General features: G+C 35.2%; 4 protein-coding genes across 7 annotated transcripts in view; 2 read left to right on the forward strand and 2 right to left on the reverse strand.

Annotated features, from left to right (window-relative positions):
- The window catches only part of LOC140166580 (ras and EF-hand domain-containing protein homolog), a 60,960-nt gene extending 54,006 nt beyond the window's left edge, over positions 1 to 6,954 (forward strand). For all 4 annotated transcript variants that reach the window (XM_072190075.1, XM_072190076.1, XM_072190078.1 and 1 more), the window contains one exon: positions 93 to 6,954. In XM_072190075.1, the coding sequence (XP_072046176.1) occupies positions 93 to 198 (106 nt within the window). In that variant the 3' untranslated portion in view covers positions 199 to 6,954. The remainder of the gene's footprint in view (positions 1 to 92) is intronic.
- On the reverse strand, positions 5,149 to 10,405 carry LOC140166581 (uncharacterized). The gene is made up of 2 exons (XM_072190079.1): positions 10,162 to 10,405; positions 5,149 to 9,907 (listed from the first exon to the last, which is right to left on the reverse strand). The coding sequence occupies exons 1-2, from the start codon at positions 10,171 to 10,173 to the stop codon at positions 8,339 to 8,341; spliced, it is 1,581 nt and encodes a 526-aa protein (XP_072046180.1). The 5' UTR covers positions 10,174 to 10,405; the 3' UTR covers positions 5,149 to 8,338.
- Positions 10,406 to 15,650: 5,245 nt separating this feature from the next.
- On the reverse strand, positions 15,651 to 16,079 carry LOC140167029 (uncharacterized). Its single transcript, XM_072190509.1, has one exon. The coding sequence runs from the start codon at positions 16,077 to 16,079 to the stop codon at positions 15,651 to 15,653; it is 429 nt and encodes a 142-aa protein (XP_072046610.1).
- Positions 16,080 to 18,733: 2,654 nt separating this feature from the next.
- The window catches only part of LOC140165464 (uncharacterized), a 33,916-nt gene continuing 32,351 nt past the window's right edge, over positions 18,734 to 20,298 (forward strand). Inside the window, exon 1 of the mRNA XM_072188753.1 lies at positions 18,734 to 19,068. Within this exon, the coding sequence (XP_072044854.1) occupies positions 18,754 to 19,068 (315 nt within the window). The 5' untranslated portion in view covers positions 18,734 to 18,753. The remainder of the gene's footprint in view (positions 19,069 to 20,298) is intronic.

The following is a 20,298-nucleotide window of genomic DNA, read 5'->3' on the forward strand; positions in this document are numbered from 1 at the left end:
GGTGGGGTGGTTGGTTATGTCGTCATCATCACTTTAATTGATCGCACGACTGATTGCAACTATGCATTTCTTTCTTCAATATTGTTTTGCAGACAACTTCAAGAGAAGGAAGACTTAGAAGTAGAACAGAGTACACTGATTGAGTTGGAGAAGGAAGCTAAGAAGAAAGCGGAAGGCAGCAAATGCTGCGATTTTTAGAATTACGATTTTTATGGTATTGTGGGCTCTAATGTTATGTTAATTGTTGATATTGTGTTACATTACTTTAATTATGTTTAAATTGTGACAGCCGATAAGTGTGGCATTTACAAGTAATTCTATATTACAATCATTTATGTTACATTCTATTTTACAATCATTTATGTTACATTAATGTTTATGACAATCGCCAGACGCAATAAAAAAATATAACATACGAATCAAGTATAAATAAAATTGCATAAGAGTCCCATTACTAGCTGCTAATTGGCAGCATCCGCGACCCTTGAGTCGTGGTCTTAGTATATTAGTACATTAGGAACACATTGAAATCTAAATCAATAATCACAGGGAATTTGTTTTCCCCCCCAAAACATGACAAAATCATTATTAAAATGCTAAGGCAGTCACTGGTTTTCATTTTTGAAATGTTTGAATGAGAAAAATCTGGTCTGAAAAGAGGAACTCCTTCCCAAGTGACCGTCTTGGTAATGCATAGTTACTTGCATACCTGATCTCGTTGAGAATATACCGTATGACAATGTCAGTTGATAAAAGGTCCTCTTCCCGGGGTCCTCTTGTGACTCCTCTAGACATTTGATAATGAATTACCTTAATAAAATCATACTGATACATGATAGCGTTGACACCGTCCAAAACTATTAATATAAGGTTAATTTTTACTGAAGTGAATTCACCGCTTTTGCCTTGAAAAGCACTTGTCTTCCCATAGCCACGATATCGGCATTGTCATTTATAGCATTATAACCGCTATAATTATGTTTATACACTGAACAATATTAATTTTTCTGATTGTGTAAGATAATTATAATGATTGAAATACCTCAGCCCAGAGATAATTAATTAGTGTAAGTCTGTAGGATTGATATTACTTTTATATGGGATGATACATGTTGATAGAGCATTCAACATTTCCACATACACCAAGATTGGGTTAGGCTATAGTGAAATTATTATGATAAATTAATTAAAACAAGCGCATCTATAATGGTACTTAATAGGTGTAGATAAGGGTTGGGATTTGGTACACAAAACTAAGCACCAGGATCTATTAGTCCAAGTCACTGTCACTAATGAAATGCTAATATTAAGCACTCTACAACATGCCTTAATGTGCTAATATTGAACTCTTGAGTGGAGATTGAGTTGGTAATCTGTGTGTAATCCGTGATAGCTATGGCTTTGGTTGATCCAAATTGGCCATTTAGAAATTCAGACCATTCACAATCTACAGAAAACACCCTTTATATTATGATAAACCTCATCCGTTAAGGTTAGGTATAAGTGAATTGGACATAACAGTTTTTATTTAAATTATACAAAATTATGGCCTTAAATTATTTTTTTTCGGACAAAATTATTGTAATTATTTAAAATGATTTTTGTATTTTGTAGTCGGTATCAACACATTAAATTCATCCTCTTAAGCATTCCTCTTGTAAATACTCAGTTAAGATGTCAGAATTCCACCGCTTTTAATATCGAATTAACATCGGTGTAATTGTATCGAATTTTTTATTAAAATTAACATAGTTTAAATCCTATAAAATCTAAGAGCGTTCTTGGGTTAGCATAGTTTAAATATTACGGTATATCTTTTTTTTAGTACTTTAAGAACAAATTTGTCTATAGAGTATTTAGCCATTATCTCAGCCTTTAGACCTATGTAATATATATTAAGTTTGTGCAACATTATTGTTATTTTATTATTCATCATTGTAGATATTTTATTTTATATACCACACACATATTATATTATTAGTTATCGGCATATATGTATCACAGTGAGGCAGCTGTTTATGCTTTTTAGATACTATGGTGATACATGTTTGTACCTATCACTGATAGTGAAAATGGTGATAAACTCTGCTATAAAAGTAGCAGGAAATTGGTATTCACTGACGTGCCTTATATTTAGTAGAATATCAAGCTCTTCCCGAAGATTTTGTCTTATATATTTTGGTGCTAACATTTTGCATGCGACCATTGACACATTGAAAAACAAAAAAGAAGTTCTATTGCACTTGTAGAAAGTACCATGAAAATTTGTTCAAAAATAGAATACCGCGTAAAGAACCATATTTTCCAGTGCAACATCAGAGTCTTGCGATAAGTTGTCGATCTTGTACTATATTTTTTGCTATGCATTTTGCCCTTTGAAAAAAGATACGGCGTTTTAAGTAATGTTGAGAAACAGCGCCCTCGTCGATCAGTTTAAAAGGACTCGCCTGTAAGCTGTAACATGCTCCTCCAAACGTCCAACTTCGGCGAAACGTCGTAAAAAGAAACTTTCGACTAATTACAAGTACTTAAAGGCGTGTAAAAGCTCTATTGTATCTCTCTCCAACCAGGTATATAAATGGGTACTGGCAATATAATAGTGCGGGGATGGTAAAACAAGACTCCATCGTTGTGCTGGAAAAGTCGCGGCAAATCCTTTTAAACATCTATATACGGTGATTCAGGGGAGTCTAGCCCAAAGTTCCCCAAACGCCAAGGAATAAGAGATGGACGCTTTAGCATGTGGGCATTACTAAGGCGTCACCTTACCTTATTTCATTTGGAAGGAGTGCAATAATGGTACAAGCAAGCAAAATGTTAATTGTTACTAATAACTAGAGTTACTGAGAAAAGGTGACTCTAATATTTGTCCGAGTGTGAACCCTGGAATGTGTGCTCGAATATTAAGTATGATATCTGAAGTGTTAGGAAAACACTTGGGATATAAACTTAAGAGACAAATTGAAAAAGAGAAAGAGATAAATGAGATTATATTGTTTATTAGCTATAAACAGTCCATATTTTTACATTATATATTTGTACAAAGTGTAAATAGTGTATATGTTGTAAAGTAATCGTAAAGTAAGTCAAAAAAACATTTTGAAAGCAATTTTACGGTCTATATTATATTTTGCTGTTGGTATTTGTATCATATTTAGATATTTAAATATTAAGTAATAGATATAGATATCAAAATATTATCATTCGGCTTTGAGCTTCTAGTTGCCATTATAAATACTGTAACCCGGGATTTGCATATAGGATGTATATATTTTAGTAAACTGTATTTATTTTTTATCTTGTCTTGTTACTTGATGTTCATTATGCATTTGAAACAAAAACAATTAATCATTCACTTTAAGTATCTGTATTTAAAACAAAGGATGTCTCGTCAAGAAAGTTTGCTATTATAGCCATGATTAAGGCAGGTTGATTCTAGTATCTACCCCGAGTCACCGGCACTAGCTTTGAAGTTCAGCGTGTTCTGCGTTAGCTTAGCGTTACTTGGTGCGTGTACATACTTTTACGCACGCGATCAACGTGCCGCATATGTACACGCAAAAAAATACACTAAGCCAACGCAGCACACTCTGAACTTCAAATAGTGCTGGTGACTCGAGGTAGACATACAGACTAAAAAATACTTGCTACTCAAGTGATAACCAACAGCACATTACAATTTTTTTTATTATTTTGTAATTTTTGTCATCCATGTTGTGTTTGATTATCACACTGACTTCTGTTGGGGCTATTCTAGTTGAAATCCATACACTCCCTATGGAAAACATGGCCTTAATCTCCCACACACGTGGTGTAGATTTCAAATGGAGTCACCCATTCAGGTAACCCACTTTCAAATTCATACTCCTGTGTGGAAAAAATTAAGGTCATGCGTTTTAAAGGGGTTGATGTATTTAACCGGAATAGCCCATTTAATATTTTGTTCTTCTTTATGTGACATTTTATTTTTGAAATATTTTTCAAGATAATTTTATCAACAGGGTTTCAATTTTCTGCAAATGTGGTGAAAGAATAATCATTATGCACAAATCAAATAATAATTAATGCCCATATCATATTAAACAATATTACAAAGAGCGTACCGTTTTATTTATTTAATTTTTGTGACGTAACTTCCTTTTCTTATCAGAGCAGCGATTGCCGATAGCTGATCGATAAGTCGGTAGCATACCCTAGTCGCAACTATTCACGACTGAACGCTGGTATAACGATTGAGCAAACGCTACCAGCGTTTGACTACCAGATATTTTTGCATGATGCGAGTGCTAGTATGGCCTTCATAAAGTTGGTTCAAATTAACTGTCATATTTATTTTATGAAACAATACAAAAAGTATTTGAATATTCATCACTTTATAGATCTGTCACATAACAAACACTAATTTTCATTTTGTACTGTATTTCATTTTTTGTTATTGTAAATAATTGTCCGCTGGGCGGTACTCTTTTTCTCTAGTGAGTTTAGTGTCATGCATATGAATATGTACATTGTAATACATCTATATTGAGTAACTTGTATGAATGATTATGCATGAACCATTACACGTCACACGTTTATAAGATTTCAACAATCTCTGAGTCAAATTGCTCGATATGTTTAACAACGGTATTTTAATGCTAGACAGATTTTGAGTTTCAAAGGGTTCGCTCTCCGACAGGCGTAGAACTGTCACACAGATTAGCTATAACATCTTCAGGACAAAACTAATATGAGTTCTGTATGAAGACTTTCCTTGCTGACAGAATATCATAGAGGGATGTGAATCATGTGTTGATTCGCGCCCTCGTATTTATAACAGATGGTAGTTCTGAAAAGAGTCCGTCACTGAAGACGTCCCTTTCCGTCTGAAGATTCGGAACCTCTGTAAAGAGCCGTTCAAGCGAAATACCCCTTGTCCACTGAAAGTGTTGTGGCACTGAAAAGAGCCGAGACTGCTGATTGTCTACGAAAACGTACACTAATGTATTATGACGGCACTATTCTTGGCGGATAAGTGATGTTTTGAGACATAGGGAGATACTGGACAAAGTGAGCGGGTTTTCTATAGATAGAGAAGCTCAAACTAATTCTGTTCTCTGTACATTGACATTTAGAAATTATATATAACCAATTTCCCATAATTCCACAGTAAACTGAATGCACTGTTTTTGATTTTTGAGATGTTAACGGAAATTTACCAATTCATCTATACCATATATCCAGCCAACAAACGTATCATCGACATATCGGAACCACGCAACTGTATCAAAGGATGTGAATCGATTACTTTTCTTTAGTGTTCCATAAAAGATAGAGGTAACAAATTTAGAGACCACGTCACCTGACCTTCTAGGCAAGGGGCATGTATTCTACACGCAGAACTCTTTAGTTTTATACTTGTTCAACGCCGAACGCGTTGAAAATCTTAATCTGTAGCTCTTTGGGTAATTCCTTTAAATTTGAGTGTCACTTCTTTGTAGGTCACAGTAAACCTATTACTGATAGATCTGTTAACTTCAATGACTTTGCTGATAGATTATACACAAGAAACGGTTTATGGTTTAAAACGGGTATATTTAGAAGTGCACATTTTACATTATGCGTCGGTATTTTAAGTTTTAAGCCCACTTAGAAACCTTTTAGTGTGTAAACATATTCATAGTAAATTTGGTAGTTTAGCTATCAATACGCGCGCAATATGTAGATGAAAGTACATGTATATACTGGATAGCAATACATAAATTTAAGAAAACGAATAAAACCAATATCAACACCAACAATATAGCATCGTCAAATAATGAGGAATCTTATTTCTATAATAGACCATTTCGGGATCTCCGGACAGTCTTTCCGATATTAAGCCTAAACAGATGTTCCCATTGATGTGCGCATGCCGTAAGAAGTCATTAATAAGAAAGATCGAATGGTTTGTACCTTTTCGTTCTTGTTCGAACAAATCGTTAATAGGCATATGCTTATTAACGATTTTTTACGGTAGTTCAATTTCTCAGCAGGCTTTCAGAACATACCGAACATGTGAATTGCGATGCTATAATTAAATCATGTTGCCACCTTAGAACGAAAACAAGTGTCATTGGGGTCAATTTATTTGCAAATACACTTTTTGCACTCTTTTGAGAGATACTCTTCGTAACATTACGGATCGAGATAAGATCGTTTAGAATTACTGGATGCAAAAACTAGAGAATTTTTTGAGAGGTATTCAATTCACTCAATCGTGGACGATTGGTCTCTCGCTTGGCTCCATGAGAGGATCAAAACTAACTGTTAATGCGTGTCATGGTGGCGACATAAGAATCCATTGAATGAATGAATTGGACAATACAATACAAAAGGAGGAACATGGTCTAAACCAAAAATGCATTGGCTTTTACACAAATAGGCTTTTTAAAAAGCCATATATTGCATTGGCAAACTTATGATAAAACATACTTTTATCATTTAGATATAGATGGAATGTGAGAACCTTGCTATTTGATGACCCTTACTGGTTCATTACTTTTCACTAAATATCTTATTCCTTTGATATTTGATTATAATCGAAGATTGCAGTTGAAAAAATAATCAAATGTTCAGAAACCGTCCTATGAATAAAATGGTCCAATCTTGTCAAAAACAAGTTGATGAGCTACAAACAAATTTGTTAAATATACATCTAGGCATAAATGGAAATGCTGTATCGTATAGAACAAAAAGTGTAAAGTTTCCAATCTACAACTTATAAACAGGATAGAGTTTTATTGGAAATTGTGTTTTTTCATTTGTTAATTTCTTCTACTGCAGTGTTTAAAGTGTAATGTTAAGTGCAAAATTAATGGTCAAGCGGATGTTAGTTCTGTAATCTCCAGTATACATGGTAAAAAAAATAATATTCACCTTCTTAATGTATTTTGTGCAATGTTTATGGGAATCAATAAAAGATAAATGGTTCAATTGTTGTAGTCTACTTTTTATAGTTTTAATGTGTTTTGGATGCCCACGTTCTTTAACCGGTAACATCTTTTATCGTCCAAGTATTTAAATATTCGGAATAATCCTATTTACGTTATTTAAACCACCCAATACATGTATTGAGTTCTTTCCACCATGCATTATGCTTATATTATAATAATGCTGCCCAATCAGAGCTTCAGGTTCAGCCTCTTTAATGGCTTCAAATGGGTCCAGTATTACAGTTCTGATATACTAATATCAATACCCAAATCTACAGTGCGCATAACAATTAAGGTACTAGTTATGTTCACCCATCCCTGTATATCCTAAATAAAGACAAATACGGTATGTCAAAATCAAAACCAGCATATCTTTATCCTTTGTCTCTGATTTAAAGACCTCATTTGTTGAAATTGGTTGAGAATTAAAGAACCTGTGATCACAAATCTTGTTCAAGAACGCTTTGTGTACAAATCTCTTAGGCATGCAATGGCGCAAACTGCAACCTTTGATTTTCATCTTCCTTGGGTTTTTGGATCATCGTGTCTTGATTTCTTCAACCAATTCAACGAATGAAGTCTGCAATCGCAACTAAAAGATGCAGTTATTGGCTGCTGGTTCCAGTTATGACATACATGTCTTTGTTTAGGATATACAGCCCGGTGAACATAACTGGTACCTTAAGGGAACTGGAATGAGCGTTTCGACAGTATTTTTTGTGGGACATGAGAGCATATCAGACATTATCGAATTGCATTCTGAATACGAAGAATGTCTTTCTGATATCAAATAATTTTCGTTTTATGAAATTGACGATATAATACAAATTTTATGACAAATTAATAAAATTTGATATTTTTCACATTTTTGAGATATAACAGTCCTCGAAGTAAATTTTTACAAATTTAATGATATATTCTTAAAGTGTATGTAGCTGGAAGGAAAAGCCGACGTTCAATTGAAAATTTTGACCTTTCATATTGAAGATATGGAATTTTTCCCCCAAAAGACCTATTTGTTGGGTATTTTGGGAAAATTTTCAATTGATCGTCGGCTTTTCATTCCACCTACATACACTTGAAATATAAATCAGATTTATGAAGTTTACTTCGAGTACAGTTAAATATCAAAAATATCAATTTTTAATCATTTGCCATAAAATGTGTATTACATTGCGAATTTCAAAAAATCAAAATTATTTGATATCAGAAGGACATTATTCGTATTCAGAATGCAATTCGATATGTCTGATGTGCTCTAATGTCCCACAATAAATACTGCCCAAACGTTCATACCCCTTCCCTTAATTCGTTTTTCGCACGGTATAATTTGTGTCTGTATTCCCAGTTAGTGTTATAAGCTTAATTAATTCAAGGGGAAAAGATCATTCTCTGTGGAAAATTTTTACCTGACAATCAGTGTGTTCTACTACAAACAACTCCATGCCATCTTGTGACAGTGCTAGTCCTGAAGGGTTATTAACCTCTGTTGTAACACATCCTAGGTAATGTCCTTTACTTGTATATCTGAATATACCTGCTGGGTCACCTGATGCCCTATTGACTACAAAGATCTCTCCTTGTCTACAACACATGTATCCAAGAACACATTGCTTCACTTCATGAGGAGGTTGTACTTTACTTACATTGGAGCCAGAATAATCCACTATCTCTGCCCGAGCTACATCGTGATAAGAACAAACAATTTCACCTTCAGATGTAGCCGCAAGACGTAATGGTCTGTGTTTTGTTGCAAATTTGGAGATGAGAGACCCATCGGCATAGTGGATGGATATAGTGTTATTATGTAACCCTACTATGATTCGATCATTGGCATCAATAGCAATAGAATTCACATATGACTGTTCATTGCTTGTATCACTGACAGGTACACATGATAGAAGGCTGCCCTCATCGGTGTAAAATTTCAGACCATCATAGTTTGCACCACTTTCTACAACGTACCTGTTGTCATGGGAAACTGCCACACTTGTTATTTGGGAACAATCATTCATAAAAGAACATATTGCTTGACCATCTTTTGAAAATACCTTGACACCTTTTCCAAAACTTGTAACAGCAATATCTCCCTCACGATTTACAGCAATGCCTTGGGGTTTCATCATTCCAGTTGTAGGAAATTGACCAGTAAGTCTCCATCTCTGCCTTTGCAACACATACCCAGTTGGTGGAACAATCATTGGAACGCTCTCAAATGCTAGATACCCTAAAGACTTATCGGCTGTCACTGGTTTTGCCAAAGACAACTCATTAAGTTTCTTGGACAAGGAGGAATATTTGTAGGTAGTCAAGAAATCAGACTTGAGGGCAGTGAGATCTGATACCTGCTTTTTGACCTCTTCCATTTTTACAACTTCTGATACAATTACTTTCTTTTTGCTTTCTATATCATTGACCCTATCCTCGTGTATCATGTCAATTTTCAGTAATTCTTTATCAAATACTTGGTTTACCTGGACTATGTACTGTTGTCTACAATTTACAACTTCAGTTCTAGTCAGTTTCTTGCAATCATTCAGAGTACTTAGAATTACATTAGTGTCATTAATAGCATCTTGAAACTTCTTTATGTTGTCAGCACACTTCGTCGTCAATCCATCCATCAAATCTGCTTGCTTTTTGGCTGCTTCTTTTATGGTCACTCTCTTATGGTCAGTTTGGCAATTGTTCAAACTGACACAGTCCATGCAGACTTGCTTCTCTTCTGTCTCACAGTAGTACCTTACCTGCTCACCATGTACCTCACAGACTCTACCTTCAGTGGTGACCTGACTTGATTGGAGTTCGTCAATGGTGACAATGTGGTGGTCCTTCGTGAAGGCATTGTGGTAGGTATGGCATGCGTTACAGAGACCTTTGTTGCATGCTACACAGTGAACCTCTGCTTCCTTCCCACACACATGACATGTTATATTTTTCACCGGTTCTGTAGACTGAAGGAAAATTTGAATGTTGGACATTGGTGGAAAGTAATTAATGAACATAGGTTTTTAAGTTTATATACATAAGAAAGATTATCAAATTATGATCAGTTAGATTTTGTCGGATTGTGATCCTGTTTAATAGGCGATAGACTCGTGACGTCATGTGTCGAGCCTCCGCGGTGTTAGCCATTTTCATGTTTTTGCGCGATATAAATCAGTGGCCTTTTACAGTCTTCAATGCTTTTCCATTAAAAGTTGCTTACCTTCTTGTCCATGGTTCCTTGTAGATTCCGTACAAGTAGATGTCTTGGAAATCCTCTGATTCCTTCTTCAGGTACAGGCGAAGACTTGTTACAAGCAGGACATATCACTTGAGCCTTGTCTTGGCTATCTTCATGCCACGTCTCCAGACATTCAAAACAGAATCCATGTAAGCACGGTAGTCCTATTGGATCTTTCAACTGTGAAAAGCAGATGTAGCAGGATAGAAAGTTCTTCTTGATCGTCTGGTAAGCCATCTAGTCTATTGCGGCATCACCGTTACTGTGCATATGTAAGATGTGGATATTGTGACTTCACAATCAGCACATTATGGTTTCATCACTTCATGATTTATCATTACCATTTAACAAAATGGTCTTAAACTTCAATAGTATACCTTTCGGAGTCCTGCTGAATATATATATGTGGGGTGTGTGTGTGTGTGTGTGTGTGTGTGTGTGTGGGGGGTTACAACCAAAGACAGTAAGTACTATACTAAGTAGCTTTGGAACACTATGGCATAGGGCTATTAAATATGCTATAGGTTTGCATCAAGAATACAAATTCTAAGCAATAGCATGCTTATAGGCATGTTCATATTTTCACACAGCCTCTGGATATCTTGCAATCGCACAGATTTACAGTATCAGTGTATATTGAAGAACAGTGTTTTGGAAGTAAACATTTACACTGACCATTTATTTCATATTGCTTATTTGTATATTAAAATTATTAAAAAGTTATGTCATATATTGTTAAGGACATTCATGACGTTTTCGAGTTTGGCAACAGTGTTATGAACTAACATATGCAATAGTAGTTGGTATGTACGTTTTATATAATTTAACACATTTGAAGCAGTAAATATATAATTTAGATTATATTTGCTTACCTTAACTTAAGTTGTTCTGTTGGCAAATAGAAACACTATAGTTTGTTATATAGTTTTACTGAAGCAGTGAATTGTATTATTTCCTTCAATCATGCCATGCAATATAATTTCCTCGTTTCATGTACCTGTAGTCGTGCACTGCATGCCACATTCTATAAATAACTTCCTGAATTTTCGAAGAGTTTACGACCCCGATAGCTCTACAATTTAATACTGATATTATACACAAATTCATGCCACATTAATTTTTACATGACCCCACATATGTTACCGCTGCTTTCGCAAACAGCAACGCGCAAACCAGTTGGGGTATCGGTTTTTGACAACAGAACTCAAACTGTGTCGGATAAGGAGAATAAGTTTCAATCGTATACGTATCAACATTGCAGTGGTATTCTAGCTAGATTTAAGTTCGTATTAAACCAAAATAAAAATTAATTTGATGACAGTTAATTGAAATGCGTCCTGCAATAGATTCCAATGAGTTTCTAGAAATATTTAAAGGACCTCTATACGATATTCCTATTTTAGGAATATTGACGGAGTGGGGATGTGATAAAAAAAAAAAGTAAGGCATACATGTGCACAAGTGTCTTAATATGATAAAAAACGGTAGTTGTCATGTTTCTCTAAAGGTATAATAATTATTGACAACTAAACAGTAAAACAACCGATACCGTAGCTCTACAAATCTTTAAAAGAAGTCTCCGGCTAACACAACATTTTGCCTTATGTGTAAAATAATTATCAACCACGAATCACGTGATTTTATTCTAAACAAACTCATATTGGCCATAAAAATTAACAAAAACAGCCGTCTGGCTCTCAACACGCGATACATGTATTTCAAATGTCCGAGCACTGGAATTGTCTAATTGATGTCCCAGTATGAAGGCTGACGACAATTGGGCCATTACGTCATTGCACTAGAAAATTTCGGCGCGGGAATTTTATATATTGCGTGTTGAGAACCGGCTGTTTTTATTCGTTTTTATGATCAATATGGGTTTCTTTTAAATAAAACCATGTGATTCGTGCTTGATAATTATTTTTATAACATACCGTAGGCATAATGTTATGATTGCCGAAGACTTCCTTGAAACACTGCTTAAAACACAATAGCATAGAGCCCTGACTAAACCTAGCATATACCATCATGGCAGCACGGGATATCTATCGACCTGCTGATCAGGAGCGGGAATTTTGTACAGAGTTTGCGAGTTCGTGATATACTATCAAATTTGCATGAAATGTAGTAAGTAACAGAAATGCAAAACTACTTTTGTGTGCGTCGTTTTTTCTGATCATACTAGGTCCAGAGATCTATGCAGATCTAGACACGTGGAACCGGTTTCTCAGAGTATGGCAAGTGTTCAGGCTTCCCAAGCCACTAGGCTTTAGCTCGATTAGACTTATAGGCCTATACCAGTGCTTACAATTTCACGTCGTACATCACCTATAAATATAAATCGATAAAATGAATCCACATTGGTAAGGCTAGCCTGCTGGCTTAGGAAGCCTGACTGCTGACCAAGATTCGAAATAGAACCTTCGTATCGTGTCAGTTATTGCATACTTGTTAGCATATATTTTCCAAGCTTTATTGACCTTTTCGGTAAATCCCAATTTTTATGATTTCTCAGGCATTAATAATTACTCTACAAATTTTACTCTAAAACGTCTCTGATTTCTTTAAAAACTTTTCTATTATGACAAAGTAAATCCTCTCAAACCCTTAATACTTAACGCAAAAACAATAAGTACCCTTACAGTTACAACTAAGTTTTGTACACAAATTATATAAAAATGGCTTATTCCACATTTGAGTGAAAAATGTCAAGGCAACCAAAGGTAATTATAACAAACATAAAATATTATGGATGTAATTTAGTTAAGTTGTAAAATCAGTGTTTTAAGAAGTAATGTGTTGTAATGAAAATTCGCACACAAAAGTCCATTATATTCTCTTCTTGCATGGTCATCAAGTTTGAAGGTAGAGCCTCGATCTGGCAGCATGCCTGAATGAGAATTGAACGAGTCATATAACATTGTGTAAAGTGACGTAATTCTTTCTTTCATGTCTATTACCAGTTTGAGGCTCTACCCAATATGGTGGACCCGTGCAAGGGGTGAATAATCCAAAGGCATGAAAGACCGTTTATATTCAGCCACTACATTATAGTCTGCTAGAGGCCCGGATGCATGTTTTGTACAAAAATTATACCTTAGAAGAAAATAACGAATATTAAGGTTAGCCGAGAGTTTTTCATGCGCTTGATTTCAGAGGGGCGTAAGTTCATAACAGAAACAGCCATGCAGAAAATGAACAAGCGTACCGGGACGTAGGCCTACTTACAATAGAATATCGATCCACGGTCAAGACATGAAAAGGCTATGAAACTTGGCTTAGCTCGTGCCCGGAGCTCGGATGCCGGGGGGGTGGCACAAGCCGTTTTCGGCAATTTTCACAAGGATTTTATAAATTTTAAAATTGATTGGGGGCACTTCGTCAAGCTACGCCCTGGAAAATGTGTTGATTTTGAATTTATAGCCTTGATATCTTTGATGAAATCAATGCTGCTATTCCCCTGATTTATACAATGTACTAAGGGTAGGCAACAACAACAATATCAAAAAGCAATTATTTGTAAATCGAATTTGGGATGAAAATCAACAAGACAGACAAAGAAGGCCTACAAAGAGAAAAACAATCAATCACGATTCACTGCACTCAGCGAATCAATCAAATAAAACTAAAAAGAAAGGAGCAAGAAAGAATAAAGAAATAGTGAAAAGAGAAAGAAAGAGAGAGAAAGAAAATGAACGAAAAGAAAGAAAGAAAGAAAGAAATGAAAAAAAAGAAATGAAAAAAGAAAGAGAGAAAGAAAAGAGGAAAAAAGGAAGTAAAAATAAAAAAAAAGAAAAAAAAAGAAGAAAATTCAGCCACACGGAGACTCGAACCCACAAAATTGTTCATATTAGATTCCCAGTCCAGCGCTCTATCCACTCGGCCATAGATCAGCTTACGCAATTGACTGTTCTCAAAGCGGATGATATAACTATAATTGGATCCAATTACATGATTACAATCGCGTCCGCATTATGGCTCTTAGAATAAACACGCATGTCGGCGCTGAAATTTTGAACGAACTGATGGAGGAAAACCTCGTTTTTTGCAAAACTAGCTTCAATTTGGAGTGAAAATCAAATGGAATAGCAATTGGCAGAATGTTGAGAAATAATGTAGGTATTCAGATGTCTAAATTAACGTCTCGTAATCAAGATATCGATAATTTCACAAACCAGCTTTTTCTCAAGCAAATTCTCCAAAATTTTCCCCCAAAACGGGCTTTTAAAATTTAATCGGTACTGTATTTGGTTCTTCCCCATGGCAACATTATTTCTTTGATCGATTTGTAATACAATACGAAAAAGAAGAAAACAATCGCTCGGTGTGGATTTATACGGAGCGCACATTTGAAAAAAACCTCATGGAACGTGTTTTTGATCTTGTGAACATGGTGGGTAAAAATGCTTTAAACGAAGGATTTTCAAATTTATTCTAATAATTTGTATATAACACACACAAAAATGTTAAGCTACATCCAATGCACCAACATTTCACTCGCTGCGATATTTGATTACTGAGAAAACTCTGTTTTAGAGAACAACTTTATACGTCTTTTATACGTTTTTTATACGTCTCTTTGTGTAACCTTAACACACGGACAAGAGTGTTAACATGTTACTAGTGTGTTTAAAATGTACACATTTATAAAATAAAACTATATTTTTTATTAATTAAACATTTTTTCTATGCAAGTCCAATTGAAACACTTACTGTATGGGACGTTTCAGGAGCTAAGGTCTGCTCTTTGTTTTGCTTTGAGTTGTTGCCAGTTGACTTCTTGTTGGTATTGATTGAAGTAACACTCTCATCACCAGTGATCAATACATCATAAAGGTGGCTTAATTTGAATGTGCCATCAACTCTGTTCATAGATTGGTTGTCCGCCTCCGGATCCAAATGGATTCATTGACCCATCTTATATACTTGTCATTTTTAGTTGTAAGAATAGAGCCATCCTCCCAGCCTATAACATTGTTATTTTGAGCTACGTGATTGATCAGCTAATGCAGAAGTGAGAAATTCTGATTCAGATGCTTTCCTGTTTGCCCTGGCAAATCTGTTTTTCGATGTTTTTTCCATCGATTTGACATGTTCCCGTTTTCTGGTACCAAAAGCTCTGCCCGTTTCTAGCTTCACAACCTTGGCATGGAATTTCATACACACAATCTTTGATTTTATCCTTTTCTTTTTTGTCCTTGGGATGTACCAGAATATTGCGCATAGTGGTCATGGGCTTCATTGCTGTGGCAATATTGTTTTGTTTTTTTAATCCGCTGTGCTTTTTCTGACAGACCTTGGACATAGGGAATAACAACCAGTCCTTTATTCCTGTTGGTATCATCTTTTCTTTTGCTGGTTTACCTTGTTGTTGCTTTTGTTTTATGGCACTTTCCACTTTCTCAAAGGCCCACTGAGGGTAGCCACATTTCTGGAGGGCTGTTTGGATGGTCTGTTTTTAAGCCTTTTTGTCACTTTCTTCTGTTACTATCTAATAAAGTTCTTATCACACCTAGCTTGTGCTGTAGCGAATGATGAGATTGGAAGTTCAGATACTGGTTGGTGTGTGTCTTTTTGCGGTATACAAGAAGTTTAATAGAGCCATCTGGTTTTTTCACAATAAGCGTGTCAAGAAATGGAATTTGATTTTCCTGCTCTGTCTCATGAGTGAATTTGATACTATTTGTTGTGTCTACTTGGTTGAGGTGCCGCGTAAGCTTGTCTACCGATCTTTTCTGAATTACTTCCAAAATGTCATCAACATAACGTTTCCATAACTTTGGTTTACAGTCAAGGGGAGCAGTATGGATGGCCTGTTGTTCTAACCACTCCATAAATAAGTTAGACACGATCGGTGAAACCGGGCTTCCCATAGCCGAACCAAATTGTTGTATGTACATGGTGCCTCTGAAGACAAAGTAGGTTGTATTGATCACTTGCATGGACTTGCATAGAAGCAATGTTTAGTTAATGGAATACTACAGTCCTGATGAACTTAATCAAGAATAAAACTATATTTACACTGTTAAAACATGTATTACAATAGGCCAATACAACGACAACTTTTTACTGTCAGATGCCATTACCACTTTGGCTTCAAATCGTAATACATAGAGAAACGTTGTAGTTGCCTGCTTCGCAGCCGAATGAAATGAATGAATCAATGAATCAATTTGAACGATTTTGTCTCTTCTTTAAGAGCTTTGGTTATATCAGGTTAGGCACTTGACTTTGATTGGACAGGATAATACCAATGACTTTTCACAAACGTAAGTTTGGTTTGAAAAAATAGTAGTTTAGTGTTTAACTGGTAATTTTGAAATATTTGGGATTGGATACGTCTGGGAATTGATTCAATTCGCCGGGTGCATTGAATTTTTGACTTTTCTGAGAAATTTGGTATTATAGATCTTTTTATGGAGCTCTTCCAATTTAAAAATTACACACCTTAACTTTTCCTAAATAATTAGTTATAAAATGTTAAATTTGAACTATTTATGATTTTTACAAAACACGTGTTTCACATAGTGATCTATCTTGAAAAAATAAATCCACGCATTTCTAGAAAATCGCAAATGAAAATCATCGTATTAAATTTACCTTTCTTTAACTTACTTAAACTTTCATAAAAGTGGTTTTAATTAAAACATGTACATTACAGATTTATTTAAGAGGAGTCTTTAATTATATTTACGTATGCAATATTGCTTAAAATACACAGTGCCGCCGAGAGCTAGCCACGGACCCGGGGTAAAATGAGCGCGACGGGCCCCCCCTTTTTAATGGCCCCTGAGGTCTCTTTTATTTGCTTTTATGGACCCATTAAAGTGTGCTTTCTTCATTTTTACGGGCCCCCTAGGACCACGGGCCCGGGAGTAACGCACCCCTTAACCCCCCTTGACGGCGGCACTGAAAATACACCAAATTTGTAGTTCTGTTTGTGAAAGGTTAATTTCCCGATATCGTATTTAAAGTGTATTTCATACTGGTCTACCTGTATGTGATGCGTCTAAAGTAACGTCATCGCTCGCGTAAGCGAGATAGCCACCAAGATAGACCAGTATGAAACACACTTTAAATACGATATCGGAAAATTAACTTTTTCACATACAGAACTACAATTTTAGTGCATTTTTAAGCAATAATGCATACGTAAATAATATTAATTCAAGATTCCACTTAAATAAATCTGTAATGTATATGTTTTAATTTAAAACCACTTTCAGGTTTATTGTCGAAAATAACTTAAAGGTTCCCTATGTCGAATTTGAAATAAGTTTCGCCATATCCGCTGCACAAAGTTACGAATCTCACTCTATCCTCACATTTAACCTAACCTAACCTTTACCCTAACCCTAACCACTGGCCTTATATAAAACATACATTATACAGCCTGTCTCAAAAAAAATTGTGCAAGTGAAAAGCGCCCTCTTTGGCAGTTAGAAAATACCGTTGTGACATAATGCTTACATCAACGTCACGGGCGCAGGCTTAGCTCTCAAATGCCGTTTGTTCTGTTCAATTTGCTTGTTCCAATTTCGAGATATGTTTATTTAACAACGAAAGGGTAAAATCATTGTGCCACTTTTACTAGGGAAGAGAGCTGTACATGTAAATCAATGATAGCTGATGTTGATGCGTCTAATGCACTCCGCCTTTCGGGGCGCATGCATTAGACGCATCAACATCTGCACGCGTGCATTATTTTGTCTAACATCTCTTCCAACAGGTAATACGCGTTCATTAACCCATAAAATGTATATATAAGTGCGCAATATTTGTTTGTCTTTTGACATGTATTAAGTGACTAAGAGAACAGTATTTACCATGATAAATCATTGACATGAACGTGTATTTAATTTTTACAGCAGAATGTGACATATTTATTTATATTTTAATCTCTTTTAAGTGGAAAAAGAGAATCATCATTCCTGCATCATGATAAAACAGTCAAAACAGTCAAAACAGTCAAAACAATTTTGTATTGTGTAATTGATGCATTCTTTTGATTTCACGAAGGAACTCTAATCAACTCTTCATAAACTTGATGCTATCACTGATACATGTAAAGCCCTCTTCCCTAGTAAAAGTGGCACAATTGTGATTTTACCCTTTCGTCTTTAACTAAACATATCTCGAGATTAAAATAAGCAAATTGAGCAGAACAAACGGCATTTGAGAGCTAAGACTACGCCCTTGACGTTGATGTAAGCATAATGTCACAACGGTATTTTCTAATTGCCAGAGAGGGCGCTTTTCACTTGCACAATTTTTTTTGAGACAGGCTGTATTTTCCAATAAACTTACTACGAAAGAACTTTTTTGGCAAAAACCGTCATTTTATATTTTCATAAATAACATTTAAATTACACTGCTTTAATGACTTACACCTAAGACGATATGCGAGCTTAACCAAATTCCAGAAATCAATATATTACAATTCAGTCCCTTTATTGGCAATAACAATGTTAAATTACTGATGTTGCGAAGTGTGGCGTCATACTTGCATTAGTATTTTGTAACGGGTGTATGGTATCACTTAAAAGATGAATTTATAACTAGTGCGAGTCCACGATGGCAGGAGGGAGGACATCGGTGCTTTCTTTCGTCAAGACCTGCATATTTTGTTTTGTTATCAAGACGTGTTTTTCACAGTTTTTAAACACACAAAATGGCTACCTCAGCGGCCACGTGTTCGATTCCCTGGATATGCCAACCGCGATAGTATGCGGAGCAAAATGCTTGCAACGCATCAACTGTAAGTCGTTTAATTTTCATGTTGACGATCAGAAATGTGATTTAAGTGACGCTACGAAAGAGGAATATCCTGACGATTTTAAAACTGGAGAAGAAGCGACATATCATATACGGCAACTCGAGTTATATCAGGTTAGTGGACTATACTATAGTGAATAGACTATAGTACTGATAACACAGACAACGCATTGCTTATTTCGTATTATTTTAGGCATTGAATACTTAAAAATAGTCACATTAACCCCAAGTGGTCCCCGAATTTATTAGCACCAAATCGTACTATAAAAGCAAGTAATTAGCAATGATGACTTTTTAATTCCGAATCAACTTATTGAGAAACAAAACCATATTTACAACAAACAGTTTGAAGAGAACTGTATAACGTACCAGGTGCTTTGCAAATTTTACAAAAAAGTTACCAGGCAACTGAAACAATATTCAACCGTTACGAAATTTAAACCACCTGACAGAAAAATAACACACTACTGCCGTGTATTTTAAAAGTATTTACCCGGCCTACACACTCACACCCGACGTATCAAGTGATACAGCAAACACAAAAAAACCTTTTAAAAACGTTTCAAACAAGTTATAATTTGGGTTCTGGTTTAGATAAAAATGTTTCAATAATATTAAAATGTCGGGTTATATGAAGGTCATGAAAACGTTTTAATACGTTTGTATGAAACACACTGCAAGAATATTTTTGTATGAAAACACACTGCAAGAATAGTTTTGTATGAAAACACACTGCAAGAATATTTTTTAATGTTTTCAAAATATTATTGTAAACTATTTTTGCAAACATTGTTTTGCCAAATATTTTGTCAACACTTTAATAACATTATATTAAAATATTTGCAGTAGGTTATCACAAAAATGTTATGAAAACCTTTTACACCCTTTATATACCCTTTATATAACCCGACATTTAAACGTTTTCTAACAACCTTTTATTACCTTTTGCGAATGATGTCGAAAATGTGTTTTGTTTGCTGGGTATACAATGAGCTAAAATGATGATCGCACAATTACCGTAAGTCATCTGGTAATTTCGAGCAAGTGGACAATGGCATCATGGGCATAACGGATAAAAATGACTTTACTGGAAGAAGAATTATGCTAAAAATTAGGTTGTTTTTGATCTAAAACAGGCCACAAATTCCATTTTCCCTTTGTTTTGTTTTTTAGCCAGCGAGCAACTTCGCCACTTGCACCTTCATTGAAAAACTGTAATAATATACATCCTCGTCTCATTAGACGTGTGTTAATTACGTTTGTAAAACAGATACATCACAATTTTGTGTTTTCGTTGACAAGGCAAATTGCCCATAATTACTACTTTGAACATTAATGGTCCAT

Source organism: Amphiura filiformis, chromosome 12, assembly GCF_039555335.1.
Source record: "Amphiura filiformis chromosome 12, Afil_fr2py, whole genome shotgun sequence".
Classification (NCBI taxonomy): domain Eukaryota; kingdom Metazoa; phylum Echinodermata; class Ophiuroidea; order Amphilepidida; family Amphiuridae; genus Amphiura; species Amphiura filiformis.

Coding starts and splice junctions, on each gene's coding strand:
- LOC140167029 (XM_072190509.1), bottom strand. CDS start 16,079: ATGTACATACAACAATTTGGTTCGGCTATGGGAAGCCCGGTTTCACCG.